General features: G+C 46.6%; 1 protein-coding gene across 2 annotated transcripts in view; it reads left to right on the plus strand.

The window, feature by feature from the left end:
* CPSF2 (cleavage and polyadenylation specific factor 2) overlaps positions 1 to 17,644 on the plus strand; it is a 187,365-nt gene that overhangs the window by 105,868 nt on the left and 63,853 nt on the right. For both annotated transcript variants that reach the window (XM_085626508.1, XM_085626507.1), the window contains one exon: positions 653 to 805. In XM_085626508.1, coding sequence (XP_085482634.1) covers positions 653 to 805 — 153 coding nt within the window. The remainder of the gene's footprint in view (positions 1 to 652; positions 806 to 17,644) is intronic.

The raw sequence follows: 17,644 nt of genomic DNA on the forward strand, positions 1-17,644 counted from the left end.
CACTTGAATGGTATATGAAACTCTTCTTCCCACTGACCTGGTTCTATCAAATGTGAGGTGACCGTATGTTCCTGAAGTGGGCACCAAATACACAAAAAGTTTGAGAATATGGTTTGGTAACTAAGGTATGGAGAGTTGGCATATGGCCCAAGATCACATTAGGATGCATCAATATCGGAACTTTGAACAAATACTTCCCCACCACGACAGACATGCTGCACCGAGGTCAAATTAAATGTTGCTCTTTCATTTAATGCCTTTAGAGGAGCTTCAGCGGTCTTAGATTTGTAGGAAAATACTTTAATTATTTTGTGGTGTTAATTGAGCATCTATTGAGGGTTAAAAATAAATGTTTAAAAAAGAGAATGTTTGCCATTAGTAGTTGCATTTATTAGTTATTTTGGTTAGGGCTGCATATTATTTTCTAAGCACGTCAGTTGACATCCTTACTTGATGGCTGACTTAATTCTTTTATTTTTTAAATGTTAACATTTTGGGATAAAGTTAAATACAATGTATGTATAAAGTAAAGAGAAACCGCTACGATCTTAAACCATGTATTACCCTTCTTAAACTGCTAGTAGTACTGTTTGTTGCCTCACAAAGCTGGAGCTGCTGGATTTAATACATTTTAATTCATATTGCCCCACAGGCCAGAAGACTTTCTGATTCCAGAACTTCAAGCAACAGAAGAAGAAAAAAGCAAACTGGAATCAGGCCTGACAAATGGCGAAGAACCAATGCACCAGGATTTGGCAGATGTTCCAACCAAATGTGTGTCTGTGACTCAGCCAATGGAAATAAAGTATGTATTAAAAAAAAAAACAGTCCCACAACAGGGTTCAACCTCATAAAGGAAATCCTATCTCTAATCCAGTATTTGTAGATGGATTATTACATTTATTCAAACATGCTCTCTTAAAGCTAAAAGAACTTTAACTATATCTCATAGAGCACATTTTCCTTGCAAAATAGGAACATCTATGGCTGTTTTAGGTGACATTTCCATAGTGGACATATGTAAGGCAGCTACATAGTCTACACCACACACATTTATCAAACATTATTGTGTGGATGTGTTGGCACGTCAACTAACGGACAAGCAGTGCTTAAAACACTGTTCGAGGCATATGAGCTGCAGATTTACACACTTTTGCATAGATCGCATCTGGTGTTGGGCCCGGATGTTTGCAGTTTGTTTTTCCTCTTGGAAAGTCTTTGGAAGTCACGAGGTCGGTGACTCCTCCTTTGGATCGTATTGCGCATGGGCTTCGGCTCCATCCTCAGATTGTTTTTTTCCGCCATCGGGCTCGGATGTAATCTTCGCGCTCCGGTTCCTAACATTTTCCAGTTCGACGATCGAAGCGGAATCCTCACCTCACATCGCGGTATTGTTTCGATCGCGATCTCCTCAATCAACGCACCTTCTCATCGACAAATCTTCGGTTCCAGTCGTCGACTGCGGCCTTCGGGCCTACCCAAGCTCCGGTCCCGGCTGATGGAAAGAACTCCATTCAAGAAGTGCCCTCTATGTGTCCAAATTCCCCCAGACCGATCTTCATGAGGTATGCAACCTCTGCCTCTCCCCGGAACACGAGGCTCGAGACTGTCCGGCCTTTAAGTCTTTCAGATCGAAAAAGACTATTGGGGACCGAAGAGCCAGACGAAACATGGCACACTCCTCGACCTCTGTTCCAGTCGATATCTTCGGAGACGACATCGAAGATCCGGGACAGCAGCGCACCGAAGAGGATCTCGTCAGTGCTTCCGAGGCCGACGATGTGGAGGACATCACTCCGGCGCAGAGGGTCGTGAGTAATATCCCCCCCCCCCCCCCACACCCGCGCCAAAACCCAAAAAGGCTTCGGTCACACCTTTGCCTCCGGGCCTAGGCAAGACCAGAGACACTGCTTCACACACCCCACCTTCGGGCCCGGTGAAGAAGCCAAATAAGCCTTCCGGCTGGCTCGAGCGGTGCCGAGAAACACACTTCGGCACCGAAAATGAAACCGGCCTCTACCTCGACACCGAGCTCCGCACCGAAGCCCTCGGGGTCGAAACCCAGCGCATTCGTACCAACGCCATCTTCGGTACCGACCAAACCCCAGAAGGCCCTCGGCACCGACCAAGAAATCGGAAAGCTCCCAATCCCAGTGCTAAGCAAACTGGCACGGACAAGCCTAAAAAGTCATCGGCCCCGAAGACTTTGGCGCCGACGGACCAAACACTGTCACAGGAACTATTTACACCGGATCCCTTAAAAAAACTCTCACCAGGGATCCAAAAACTGGACATTTGGCACTCTCTTCCAAAAAGAGACATTTGGACAAACCGGCTCCGCCTCCACCTCCAAAGAGGAAGGACTCCGCTACCTCCCCTTTCAGAATACCTTCCCCACCTCCTCCACCCTCTCCACCTCCGCCTTCTCCACCCCCACCTCATCGCTCTCCGACCCAGTCTCCAGACGATGATGATCAGGGGGACCCATATCACGAAACAGGGGATGTGCCCCAATACCCCACCCCTACAGGATCCCCAGACCCATGGGACGACTACAAAAACCCAGATATTCCCGACGTTCCACAAGATGACCTTTACCCTTCCAGGCCATCTCCACCGGAAGACTCATTAGGTTTCCACCATCTACTTCAAAGGGCGGCACACTATCACGGGGTAGAGTTGCACACTGACCCAGTGGAGGAGGATTTCCTCCTCGACACATTTGATACCACACATAGGTCTACCTCCATACTACCTATGCTTAAGGGGGTGGTAAATCATGCGCCAGAGGTTTTTAAGGACCCAGTCAGGGCCAGGGTCATTAACCCACGCATAGAGAAAAAATACAAAGCTGCCCCCACAGATCCTGCCTATATCAAAGGGCCAGCGCCACTAGATTCCCTAGTGGTTTCCACGGCACGAAAAAGATCAAATTCCCAGGCGTCAGGCGAAGCACCACCACCTGACAAAGAGTCAAAGCTACTGGACACATCAGGAAAGCGCACTGCGTCACAGGCAGCCAATATATGGTGTATCGCCAACACCCAAGCGCTATTGGCCAGATACGATAGGGCACATTATGATGAATTAGAAAACATAATGCACCACCTCCCTGAAAGATATAAAACTAGGGCCAATGAATTAATTCAAGAGGGTAAGACAATAACTAACACCTCTATACGCTGTGCCTTAGATGCAGCAGACACAGCCTCCAGGGCCATTAATACTAGCGTCCTCCTCCGTCGCCATGCTTGGCCAAGAATATCAGGATTTAAACCAGAGGTACAAGCCTCCATCCTGAATCATCCTTTTGACCAAGAACACCTATTCGACCCAAAGGTAGATGAGGCCCTCGAAAAAATGAAGGACACCGATACGGCAAAGTCCATGGGAGCCCTGCAGTCACACCCTCCTAGCCGCTCTTTTCGCCGCTCTTCCTTTCGGAGTACATCTAGAGGCTACTCCTCAGATAACGCGTCCACTTCCTACAAATACCCCACTCAGTCCACCTTCACAAGGGGTTATCAAAGAGGCGGCTATAGGGGCAATAATAATAAAGGAAGAAGCAAAACAAATACCGCCCGCTCTGCCACACCGCCTACCCAATGACTTCCCCCCCGCTCCCTCCAGACCATCCCACTCCGGTCAGGGGCAGACTTCAACATTTCCTTCATGTCTGGGAGACCATCACCTCAGACAAGTGGGTGACCCAAATTATTTGGTCAGGATACTGCCTGGAATTAACATCTACCCCCCAAACATTCCACCCAGGCAACGCCCAATGTCGCAAGAACATTCCGCATTACTAAACCAGGAGGTAATCTCCCTCCTACAAAAACAGGCAATAGAACACGTTCCCGTCAACCAGCAAAATGTAGGGGTCTACTCCCTATATTTTCTAATGCCAAAAAGGGACGAGACTCTACGACCTATTCTAGATCTCCGGCCCCTAAACACATACATACATTCAGACCATTTTCACATGGTAACGCTTCAGCAGGTGCTTCCGCTCCTCTCCCAGAACGACTTTCTCACCGCACTGGACTTGAAAGACGCATACTTCCACATTCCAGTACACCATGCTCACAGAAAGTACCTCAGATTTGTAGTGGACGGACAACACTACCAGTTCAAGGTGCTCCCATTCAGGGTCACAACAGCACCAAGGGTATTCACCAAGTGCCTAGCGGTAGTGGCGGCACACCTCAGAAGACAGCACTTTCACGTCTTCCCATACTTGGACGACTGGCTGATAAAAGCCACTTCATACAACCAATGTGTACACCACACCGCCACTACTATCCAACTACTCCACCAACTAGGCTTCACGGTGAACCACCAAAAGTCCCAGCTAACACCATCCCACATAAAACAATACTTCGGTGCCGCCATAGACATCTTAAAAGCAATAGCCTACCCCAATCCGGCCAGGATTGCAAGCATTCAGGCTTTGCGACAAAAATTCGTACGTCAACACTCCCTTCCAGCAAGAGTGTTTATGCAACTGATAGGGATGATGGCCTCTTGCATTTTCATAGTGCCTCACGCAAGACTCCAGATGCGTCCACTCCAAGAGTGCTTAGTGCGCCAATGGAACCAGGCCCAGGGGCAACTGACGGATCTGGTGTTGGTAGACGGTCGCACCCATCACTCTCTGCAGTGGTGGAACACCACAAACCTTTCCAAAGGTCAACCGTTCCTGGACCCGGTTCCACAAATAATACTAACAGGCGCATCGCTCTCCGGCTGGGGAGCTCACCTATTACATCTCACTGTGCAGGGCACATGGAAGACTCAGCAAAAGTTACTCCATATCAACCATCTGGAGTTACTAGCAATCTTTCTAGCCCTAAAGTCCTTTCAACCACGGATTTCAGGCAAGGCAGTCCTCATTCGCACAGACAACATGACGGCCATGTATTCTATTCAAAAACAAGGCAGCACACACTCTCCACAGCTCTCTCAATTAGCACAGAACATATGGAGATGGGCAATTCCACACAAAATCTTTCTCCTAGCCCAACATGTCCCAGGAGTCCAAAACACCGTGGCAGATCTGCTCAGCAGACAGACACAACAGATCCACGAGTGGGAACTTCACCCACAGGTTCTTCATCCGTTCTTTCAAATGTGGAGGCATCCACAGATAGACCTCTTCGCCACCCACGAAAACAAAAAATGCCCAAGCTTCGCCGCCAGATACCCACACCCATTGTCCAAAGGAAATGCGATATGGATGAACTGGTCAGGCAAATTTGCGTACGCTTTTCCACCTCTCCCACTCATTCCATAAGTGGTGCGAAAGCTACAACAGCATTCCCTCACGCTGATCCTAGTAGCTCCAACATGGGCCAGACAACCGTGGTACACCACGCTGCTGGAACTCTCGGTAGTACCACACCAAAAGCTACAACTCTCACCATGCCTCCTAACCCAGAACCATGGAGAGATCAGGCACCCGGACCCAGCTCAGCTCAACCTTGCGATCTGGCTCCTGAAATCCTAGAATTCGGATACCTAAACCTTCCCCCTACCACTAGAGCCTGCTACGCTGCCAAGTGGAAAAGATTTGTTGTTTATTGCCATAACAACACAATCAATCCTCTAGACGTGTCTATACAACACATCATATGCTACTTACTCCACCTACAAAGGTGTAATCTAGCATATACCTCCATTCGGCTACACCTCGCAGCAATTGCAGCTTACCTACAAAACAGGCAGCACCTATCACTTTTCAGAGTACCTGCCATTAAAGCCATCATGGAAGGCCTAAAAAGAATAATTCCCCCCAGAGTACCACCCTCACCTGTGTGGAACTTAAATATCGTTCTCACAAGGCTAATGGGGCCTCCCTTCGAACCTTTGCAAAAATGCGAACTGCAATTTCTCACATGGAAAACCGCTTTCCTTGTAGCCATCACTTCCCTTAGAAGGGTCAGTGAGATACAAGCACTTGCCATACAAGAACCTTTTCTTCAAATGCACCAGAACAAGGTTGTTCTCCGTACCAACCCAAAATTCCTACCTAAAGTCATTTCCCCTTTTCACCTAAACCAATCTGTTGAATTGCCAGTATTTTTCTCGCAACCTCAGACTGTTGCAGAAAGGGCTCTACACACGCTAGATGTCAAACGAGCCTTACTTTACTATATCCAAAGAACACAACCTTTCAGAAAGACCAAACAACTGTTTGTCTCTTTCTCTCTACCACACAAGGGCAACCCCATCTCAAAATCAGGGATAGCTAGGTGGATTGTAAAATGCATCCAGATTTGCTACCACAAAGCAAAACGAACACTATCCGTTCCTCCTAAAGCCCATTCTACACGGAAGATAGGGGCTTCTATGGCTTTTCTAGGGAACATCCCATTAGATGATATCTGCAAAGCAGCTACATGGTCAACACCGCACACTTTCACTAAACACTACTGTGTAGATGTGCAAACCAAGCAACAAGCTAGTGTGGGCCAGCCTGTACTAAAAACACTATTTCAAACCACTGCAACAGATACCGGTGGTCGCCGCTAAGGTTGGGAACTGCTATATAGTCTATGCACTAGTGTGTAATCTGCAGCTCATATGCCTCGAACGGAATATGCTACTTACCAGTATGCATCTGTTCTTGGCATGTAGAGCTGCAGATCTACACACGCCCACCCGCCGCCCCGGCTACCTGTATCTGTTCCAGTCTTATCTTATTTAGATACAACACACATGGGTTTCTTCACTGTTACTACTACGCTCCATCTTTCCCTGCTGAGGAAAAACAATCTGAGGATGGAGCTGAAGCCCATGCGCAATACGATCCAAAGGAGGAGTCACCGACCTTGTGACTTCCAAAGACTTTCCAAGAGGAAAAACAAACTGCAAACATCCGGGCCCAACACCAGATGGCGATCTATGCAAAAGTGTGTAGATCTGCAGCTCTACATGCCAAGAACAGATGCATACTGGTAAGTAGCATATTCCTTTTCAAACAACTGCATCAGCCACTGGTTAGCCACCGCTTTGGTAGAATACTGCTGTACAGTCTAAGCATGTGTATCTACAGCACACATGCCTCAAACAGATTGTTACTTACCCTGTAAACATCTGATCTTGGCATCCAGAGCTGTAGATTCACATGCGCCCTCCCTCCTCACGGACACCTATGGTTGTTGCAGGTCGTCTTATTCACATTAAATACGCATGGACATCTCTATACAATCGAAAGCACAATTCCTAGGCAGTCAAAAAGGTTAGACTAATTCATGTATTGTTACCCTGGCCTAGGAGCTCTAGAATTATTACAAGGGGTCCTTGTTACTTGCATTATGGACATCTCTATACTACACTTACTCTAGTGTCACCCTATTGCGGGAAAATAATCTAACAATGGAGTCGATGCCGTGTGCATTAGCACCGAAATGAGGAGTCGCTTAACCTTGTGCCTGGAAAAGACTTCTTCGATGAAAAACAACTTGCAAACAACTGGACCCAACACTAGATGGCAGGAGTATGCAAAGCATGTGAATCTACAACTCTACATGCCAAGAATAGATGCTTACAGGGTAAGTGACCATCTTTTTTCCGACTGAAGGCAAGCCAAGGTCGAACGAGCAGAAAATATGCCAGTGTTAAAAGATGACCGAACTCTAGAGAAACCTAAGAAGGGGTCAGCCAAAACACCAGTAGCTGAAAGAGACCAGGCCACAATCTAAACTGATGAACACCCGATCGAGATCAAGCAGAAGAAAAGACGGCTCGAGGCAAAATGGCCACGATCCTTCAGAAAAAGAAGCAGTTGGACACATCCCTCTGAGATGTCTGTATCCTGTCAAGACCATCCATCAACACACAAAGGAGGTGAAAAATTCTCAGTAATTGGAACCTCCAATAACTCCAGAATCTCAGAAGGAAGCGGAACAGCAGATATTCTATGAGGAAGAGGATCCAGAGTCCCAGGAAACCGAAGGGTTAGAAGGTTTAGAGGTACAATGACAGTCTCTCAAGGCTGAACTTCCCAATGAGGGAGAAGATACATGCCCGTTGAGGCCTTCACCTCCGGACGACATTGCCATGTACAATCAAATAATTGAGAGCAGCAGACAAGTATGGGGTGCAGTTGGAAGAGGAAACATTGCTGACATGTTTTCTACTGGAGAAACTGCTACCCTCACAGAGTAAGAGGCAGTACTTGCCATGCTTCCTAGCATCCTAGACCAGGAGAGAGAGGCCATCAACCTGCAGGTCTGTGACACCCAGGGTCAAAAAGAAATATGAGCACTCCTTGAAGGATCCTGCATACATCCAAGGTAATGTGCTAACGGACTTAATCATTTTAGCCATCACTAGGAAAAAGGCAAATGTACCAACTACCTCCGGGCTACTCCCCGGATAAAGAAAGCAAAAGAAAGGAAATGGTGAGGAGGAAGTTTGAAAGGGAAACTACGTAAACAATAGCACATCACAAATTTTAATGCTCCGTTTAATAGATATGCCTACTGGCACTGGAAAACTGCTTTTTGCACAAAAACCGCTACGATTCAATTCCCCTTCATCCTTCCACGACCGGAAGTAGCGTACCTCGTCTTTCGCTGCTGGCGCCTACTTAACGTCGCCCTGGAGCGACCGCGCCTGATTAGACATAGACATTGAAGGGAGTGACATACGCTTGGGGGTTGTGGAATTATTGAATATGGGAATTGTGTTTTTACTTCTGCTCTTGTTTTAAAAACATACTCTGTTGCTGCTAAAACCTGCTTTTTGCACAAAAACCACTACGATTCAATTCCCCTTCATCCTTCCACGACCGGAAGTAGCGTACCTCGATAGGAGGTCAGCACTCTAGTCTTTCGCTGCTAGCGCCTACTTAACGTCGCCCTGGAGCGACCGCGCAGCGGACGCGCGCCGAAGGCAAGCCCGTCTGCGTCCGTCCGCGCCTCGGTCGCGACTGTCGCACCTCATAACGCCACATACAATGCCTTGTCTTGTACGTAGTTATCCACTGCGCGTCTTTGCTATTCTCGGACACAACTGTACAAGCTTAATAACTGTGCTCTGACTCCGGAAGCGCCGGAGGTAGGGCCGCCATTAGAGATTGCTGTCTGCTCTCCCGTGAGGACGGACTGAACTGTGGACTTTTAAACATCAGGTCTCTCCCCAAGCATTCCACGGAAATCCAATTGTTAATTGATGAACATAATCTTGATACATTGTTTATGACGGAAACCTGGCTTTCGCCTGGTCTTGATCTAGTACTTGGCGATGTCTGCCCCCCTGCTTTCAAAGCCTTTCACAAACCCAGATCCAGCGGCAGGGGTGGCGGAATTGGGATCATCTACAAAGAAATTTGGGATTTCTCGCCATTGGACATTGACGAGATCTCGCAGTTTGAAACCCTGGGCTTCTCTTTGAAGGATAGGTCCGGGCATGTCTTGACTGGGATTCTATGCTACAGACCCCCGGGGACTGTAAGTGAGCAATCACAACAGCAGTTTTTGGATGTGATCGGCAATTTGGCACTGACCCACCATAGACTGATGATCTTGGGAGATCTTAATCTTTGGCCTAACACAATGATGAAAGCAGCATACAATAATATTGTTCAATCATGCGCTACCTTCTACCTACCACAACGTGTGCTGGAAGCTACTCATTCGGCAGGACACGCTCTAGATCTGATATTTGCAGCAGAGAACGTAGTGACTATGGATAAGATCCTTCCAGTGGATTGGTCCGATCATTATCTGATTAGATTCAGAATACTGTCGATCCCTAGGTATACATCCCCCCCCCGCTCAAGGACACCAATAGTGTCCTGGTTAGGGATTAGAAAGCCTTGAAGAGGAAAGCTCAATGTGCACCTTTGTTTGATGCAGCCCCCCCCCCTGACTCAGGGCAGTCGGTTGACTCTAACTATAGGGAGCGCTGCAGCTATATTACGAATGTTATTAATCGGTCTGCTCCACTGAAGCGGCTTAAGAAGAGAGGATCCCCTTCTGCACCCTGGTTCTCAGAGGAACTAAGGGCATTCAAAATTCAGTGCAAACACGCAGAGAGGCAGTGGCGTAGTCAGTATCTAACCAGTGACAAGACTGCCTGGCGGGAATTGTTGGTCAGATACAAACAAGCAATTGCAACTACCAAGGCGTCCTATTTTGCGGACCTTATCTTAAAAGCCCCAAATAGTACCAAATGTGTTTTTGATATCCTGAGAGGTATCACTAACCCAGAGTGCCTGGCCAATAAGATTACTCCTTCGCAGGATCTGTGTGATGGGTTGGCAGCCTTTTTTCATGACAAAATAAAGGGAATCCTAGAAGGCTTGCAGCCTGATCCGGTGATCAGTGGCAAGGCTGGAGCAGAGGCACCACCAGTGGATCCGCCCGGCTGTACAGTGTTTAGGTTAAACAAAGAAATACTGGCAGGACCTTGTCTAGATCATTGGACGTGTCCTTCTTTGGATGATTTCCTCAATTTGGTCAAGAAAGTCTGTTCTGGCTCCCCGTTAGACCCTATTCCGCAGAAGCTCTGGAAGGAATTAGGGTCGGAAACTCTCCCGCACCTTCATCAGATTACCAATCAGTCACTAATTAGTGGTGTGGTTCCGGCCTGCTGGAAAGATGCGTTGGTATCTCCCCTCCTGAAAAAACCTTCATTGGATCCCGCCTGCTATGGGAACTTTCGCCCGATTTCCTTGTTGCCTTTTCCAGCTAAGATAGCTGAGCGCCTCGTCAGCCAAGAGCTTTCGAGGTTTTTGGAGAGTAACGGTAAGCTGGAGGAGAATCAATTTGGTTTCCGTCCAGGGCATGGAACCGAATCTGCATTGATTACTGCCTTGGATGATCTGCGAATGCGGGCGGATAAGGGGCTTCCTGCAACTCTGATATTGCTAGACTTATCCGCCGCTTTCGATACGGTTAGCCATGATATCCTCCTACATCGTCTTGAGGAGGTGGGGGTCACAGGTCTGGCCCTAGAGTGGCTCTGCTCTTATCTGTCGGATAGACGGCAGGCGGTTTTCCTGCCCCCGTATCAGTCAGCTTTTCTGATTAATAAACAGGGTGTCCCTCAGGGCTCCTCTATTAGCCCGATATTGTTTAATGTTTATATGCGACCTCTGGTCCAAATCATTAAATCTTGCAATATTACGGCAGTCAACTATGCTGATGATACGCAACTGATCATCTCCCTGGAAGGTGACCAGGTGGATTCCTTATCTACCTTCCATAATTGTATGCTGGAAATGACGACTTGGCTGAAAAACAATGCCTTGCGGTTCAATGGTGCCAAAACTGAGATCTTGCATTGCTCAGTGGGCAAGGTGCCTTTAGCCTTGCCTTCTAATTTCTGGCCTCTCCCCTTAGACACCCCCCTGGTTCCAGTAAAGTCTGTGCGTAATCTGGGGGTCTGCTTCAATGAGAAGCTAAGTCTGGAGTCGCATGTCAACAAGGTGGCCTCGAGCTGTCACATGATTATGCGAGGCCTACGTAGGATTCTACCCTTGCTTCCTCTTCATGTGAGAGACACAGTGGTTCGTTGCACCATCCTTAGTCGTTTGGACTATTGTAACGCCTTGTTGCTTGCGTCTCCAGATTACCTGATCCGGCGACTTCAACGCATTCAGGTAGCGGCCGCAAAACTTGCCCTCCTGAAACCGCGTTTTTCCTCGAGTACTAGGGCTTTGTCTGAGCTTCATTGGCTGCCTGTGCAACAGAGAATTCTGTTCAAATCTCTGTGCGTAGCCTTTAAAGCTCTTCATGGCCTCTGCCCCAGACCGCTGCAAAACCTATTCAGTTGGTATATTCCCACGCGCACACTGCGCTCTTCATCAGCTAGGCGGGCCACGATTCCTAGGACGAAGAGAGCTACCCTGGGAGGCCGAGCCTTTAGCACTGCAGCTGCGCGCCTGTGGAACAGTCTTCCATCGGAATTACGACAGATCCAGGATTTGACACTATTCCGCGGGCAGCTTAAGACCTGGCTGTTCCCCAGAGTATAACCTTTTTAGCTTTCTCTCCTCTTCACTATGTCATTAGCGCCAGGATGCCCGTAGGGTTGCAGTGCGCTCTATAAATATTTATACATACATACATACAGGAGATGACCGTTCTAATGAAGCACTTGCCAGAGCAGTATCAAGAGAGCAACCTTCCTCCCGGAGGGAGGGAAGAACATCACTAACACTTGCCTAAAATTTGCACTGTATGCCGCAGACGCTGCGAGCAGACGGCGGATGACAGGGAAAATCCTGAGAAGATGTTCCTGGCTACGAGTTTCAGGCTCCAAAAGTGAAGTCCAGGACAGTACCACCAACACTCTCTTAAGCACGTAACACCTTTTTGAATGTGCAGTTGACGACACTGCATCAACTAAAAGACAACAACATAGCAATTATGGGAGCCATCCAGCTGTGAGGACAACAGAGAAGGGGAGTCGCACCCACGAAAAGAACGAGGGGAAGAAGGGGCTTCCAAAGGGCAGTCACCAGTGCTTTTAATGCACAAGCCGCGTCCAGACACCGATTCAACAATGGCATTACCAAGTGCCACAGAGAAGACCCTTTTGCTGGCGAGCAAGAGTCCGAGGACAGCGGGCTGCATTAACAAGCAAGTTAGCGCGGAGTTGAGCAAACAGCAGCTCGGTGCTGGTGTTGCCCAGGGGGAGACTTGCAAAGGTCAGGAGGGCCTCATGTGGCCCCCTGGCTGTACTTTGAGTATCACTGTCCTAGTCATTGTCCCGCAAAGAGTGCAGGCGGAAATTACATAGTGGAACAAGACTAATATAACAATAAGAAGAACCCTTGATGCTACCAACTCTAACAGTGGCCATCACTACGTATGCCTCTCACATAGGATAGGGAGTGCACATGGGGAAGCTCAACATCAGAGGAGTCTGGAAACCAGAAAAGACGGTACAACACATAGTTTTACTAGAACTAAGGACAGTGTTCCTAGCCTTAAAAGCCTTTCAGGATCAGGTATGAGGCAAATAAATACACATTCAAAAGGACAACACAACAACCATGTTCTACCACAAAAAGCATGGAAGGGCAAAATCCTTTGCTCTATCAAAGCCAACACAGAAGATATGGAGGTGGGCCGTCCAGAGACAGATAACCATAACAACGATGCATCCACCTGGGGTGGAGAATGTAGAGGCGGATAAACTAAGCAAACAAGCGTCCTCCTCATACAAGTGGGAACTGAATCAGGCAGTGATCAGGAGGGTGTTCAAAAAGTAGGGGACACCAAAAATAGACCTGTTCACAAATCCAGAAAGCGCAGAATGCCAGTTCTTCACATCAAGACACCCACACCACCACCCCTAGGGAATGTTCTGTCAATGTACTAATTAGGCAAATTAACTTATGCTTTTCCCTCTGATTCTACTCAATAGCTATAAACAAGTGCAGACAATCGCGGATGACAATAGTCATTGTCCTCTAGGGGGCAGTACAAACCTGGAGATCAGATCTGTTAGAGATGGCACACAAGAATGTACAGAGTACCAGCGTCGCAAGACCTGCTTTCCGTGCCTGGGAGGGTGGAATTGAATGTTCTCCATACAGGACCAAACACACTCAGTCTAGCCGCATGTTTCCTGAGATCGTAGAGTTCTGACATTTGGGACTCCTAGAAAAAGCAATGGCAGTCCTCAGGGAAACAAGAAGACCGACAACCAGGAAATGCTACACAGTCAAATGGGAGAGAAACACAAGGTGGTGCCAGATTTTGGCCTTTTTCAGGACCGGACCGAAGATACTACAGTCATCAGATATCTTGCACGTCTGCTAGACAGCAACCTAACGTACATGTTGCTAAAGGTACATCTAGCGACAATAGTGGCCTACATATGTGATACATAGGAAGAAGCTTCTTCACTACACCAGTGGTCAGAAAGGTTTCTAGAAGGGGCCAAAAGGATAGCCTCACCAAGGAGTGCGCCAACTCCTATGCGTAACCTAAACGTGTTGCTGACCCAACTGATGAAAGGAACACTCTACAGGTCCACATTCAAATTAATCACACTTAAGACAGCATTTCTAATTATAAAGACATTTCTTCACAGAGAAGGAGAACTTCAAGCACTCCCCATAAGCGAGCCATACATGCAAATGCACTAGAACAGCATAGTCATGAGGACCAACCCACACTTCTACCGAAGGACATCTCCCTTGTTCACATTAATCAGGCAATCCAAGTACAAAGTGTTTTCCAAGGCAGAAAGAGAACTACATTCACTGGACGCCCTCCGTGCGATAATGTATTGTATAGCAAAAAGAAAATTAATCCAGAAAGGGAAACCACTCTTTGTATCATTCAAAGACAATAACAACGGGAAACTGGTCACCAAAAACACCATTGCAAGGTGGATAACTCTGAACAATTCAGATGTGTAACAAAAGCTGGCTTGCAGCTAGAAAATAAACCACGAGCACACTCCAAGAAAGAAGGGATCTACAGTAGCCTTCCTGGCAAGCATTCTGCTGAGCGGCATATGTATGGTAGCCACATGGTCGTCTGTACACATGTTCACAAAACCCTACTGCATCGACATCCAGGTGAACAGAGAAGCACAAGTGTGGCAGAGAGTACTGAAGAATTTGTTTACAAGCAAAACCTCATCCCCCAACCCAGCCACCACAGTGAAGAAACCACTATGAAAGCAATACACAGTATGTAAATCCAGAAAAGATTCACGCTGTAAAGCAAAATGCTTACTTACCTGTAGGAGTAGTTTTGCAGTTTGAAGAATGTTCTGGATTCACATGGACCCACCTGCCTTCCAAGGAAATGAACCAAGACAAAATAAGGACATAAATAAGGTACAATCAAGAGGAAGCCCATGGGACATTAAATGGACCGACAGTCACCAGTGAAAAAAAGAATATGAAGAGAGCGACCACGTGGAGAGGCTTCCGGGGTGGGCATCTGACTTCAGGAGAGGTTGGTCTAAGCACCATATGGTGAGGACAGTTGACGCCCAACAACAAAACAAGCATTTGAAATGCATTAGGTCTCGCATTAGTGATAGTTTGAGCTTTTGGCTTTGCAAATGAAAAAGCTTGTTAAATTAATTCTTTAGGCAAAAAATATCCCAGCGCTAGCATAAGTAATCAAAGAAATTCCACGAAGCAAGAAAAGGGTGCAGTACCACAGGCTGTTACTAGGTGTCCCTGTGGAGTTTTAAAGGGACCTCTATTAACCACATAAGGTACTGCACCCTTAATGCAATCATAAAGTGAGAGATTGCAGCTGAGCATACGTTTCCATTTGTTTGTATTGGAAGAGAGATTTTTGTTAGCTTGCGTTTTAAGAATGCACCATTGTAGTTTATTTAGCTTTATTTGTGAAATCAAGCCAAATAAACCACAATGATACTAACAAATCAAAACTTATGCTCAGCTGCAATCTTTCTCTTTATAATTGCATTAAGGGTGTAGTACCTTATGTGGCTAATAGAGATCCCTTTACAACTCCACACGGACACCTAGTTAACAGCCTCTGGTACTGCACTCTTTACTTGCTTCGTGGATTTGCGGCCGCCATTGATAAAGATGAAGCGCAGCGTGCCGCGCTTCAAAAAATAAATATATTTTTAAAATGTAGCTGTACGAGCCGAGCAAAATGAAAGAAAGGTGCGTGGCCACCATTATTAAGGATTAAGCTTGTGGCACAAAGAAACCTAGCGATACCATGTACGTGCCGACTTTTGACGCGTGCCTGCAACAGAAAAGAAAATAGTGCTCACCAACTGTAAATTAAACCAATTGAGTAACAACACGTGTAAGAGGGGTCGTCCTCATTGGAGGTTACAACAGAGGAGAAGGAGGTACTAAAGGGGGACACGGAGGGACTACTAAACAAATAAACCAATAAAATATAAACAACTCTAAAAGGCACTTGAAGGAGCCACTAAAATATATGGGAGGAACATAGTCGGTGCTTAAAGCCCATATCCTGAATACAGCATGTGTTGAAGAGACGGCGAGCGCTGCCTAGCCGAGACCTAAAAACATCAAGATTATAGTCTATGCAGGAAAGAACATAGAGAGTTAGGCAGGTCATGAAATCAATCAAAGATGCAATGGAGTCTCTGGAAGAGAGAGGAACTCTACATAAAGCACTCATACCGATGCCGAAAGAAAAACATTACCCATTCAATAGATGAACCTGCAACATCGACCTCCACTCTGTTTGATTTAAATGTACAGGTGCAAATGTCAGTTTAGAGGTCAGGGGATCTGTACAAGGTAACATCAGGAATGCAAAAGTTGCTGAGCGCGAATGCCTCCACACAAGGGATGGCTTGGATTCCACTTTTGGAAGTGAGTAGGTCTCAAGGTTAATCAGTAAGCCTCTCACAGAGTAAGCAGCTGGGTGACACAACTTCACATGGTCAGGCATCTGAATCTTTCATGAAGCAGAATATTTACACATCTTTTAAGAACAATGTAAATGCTTTTTTGTTCTGTTATGCTAAGTGGTTAAACATTTTCTGACATGTTTGATTGCATGATATTGCACTTGCACAGAATAATCAATATTTGTCATCAAAATCATACAGCGTCTGTAAAATGAATAGATGTTAATAGTAGTAATATAAGAAATGTCTCTGTAATTTTCCACCCACATGAAAATACCTGTTGGTTATGATGCGCTGTGATCCCTGTCCTTTTCTGCTATTGAAACTATTCTATCCTTGTGAGGGGAAGCGAGAAAGAGGTATTCTTCTGTATGCAGACTTCTAAGAGCTATGGTGTGTGGCACTGGCTGCTATTGTTTTGCAGTATGTTTTGGGTCAAGCAGCGGTGGCCATCTTGATTTTAGGTTTTAAAAAGTGTAAAGTGTGCAGCGGGCTTAGCATTGTCTGATGATGGGCGGCATTCTGTCCACTTAGCCTAGGTTTGGCTGCTGAGCTCAAATGTCCATCAAGTGTCCAGTGGTGGGAGACATTTGCACTGCAATCTAAGGCTCAATGGCAATAGTCAAGGAGGTCATTCCAATGTGTATCAGGTAGCTATAGTGTGCGCATTCTTACCTGGCACAGTCAGGTCCTCCAAGTCAAGCGTGAACAATACTGTGGCAGGACATGTAAGAACCACACAAGCTTCCAGGACACATGCCATTAACTCAGTAGTGATCTTCCAGCCTTGCAAACGCCTTGGATGCTCAGTTGGTGGGTGTCCTTACTATTTCAAAATAAATGCAGATTTTTTTACTGGAGACAAACTCTTGTGTTGGGTCTGTCCGTACAGCCATTATGTGCAAAGTATGATGTTTTACAACATTTTTTATTGGTTTCCTCCAGCAAGGAGGCTGTGAGGGACAGAGAACACAGCAACTGTATGAAGGGGGTTGGATCATGTGCGCTGTGTATAGCGTTCCGGGGTAAGCCACGACTGTGCCTCCCTTAAATTATTAATCCGCACAGGGACCAAATAGTTACATTTTGTGTGGAAATCCTTTCCCTCCTCGCCTATACTGAGCTTCCAACAGCCTTCTCTGTCAGATAGCAGACAGGGCTGCTATTGTAAAGTGCATCATGACTGTGACATTATATGCATAGCTAGTTACCGCTTGGGCTAAGTCAGTATTTGTATTGCGTTCGCAATGCTTTGTACTTGAATTTTCCGAAACGACAGGTCGAAACGGAT

This window comes from Triturus cristatus, chromosome 9 (genome assembly GCF_964204655.1).
Source record: "Triturus cristatus chromosome 9, aTriCri1.1, whole genome shotgun sequence".
NCBI classification, from domain to species: Eukaryota; Metazoa; Chordata; class Amphibia; order Caudata; family Salamandridae; genus Triturus; species Triturus cristatus.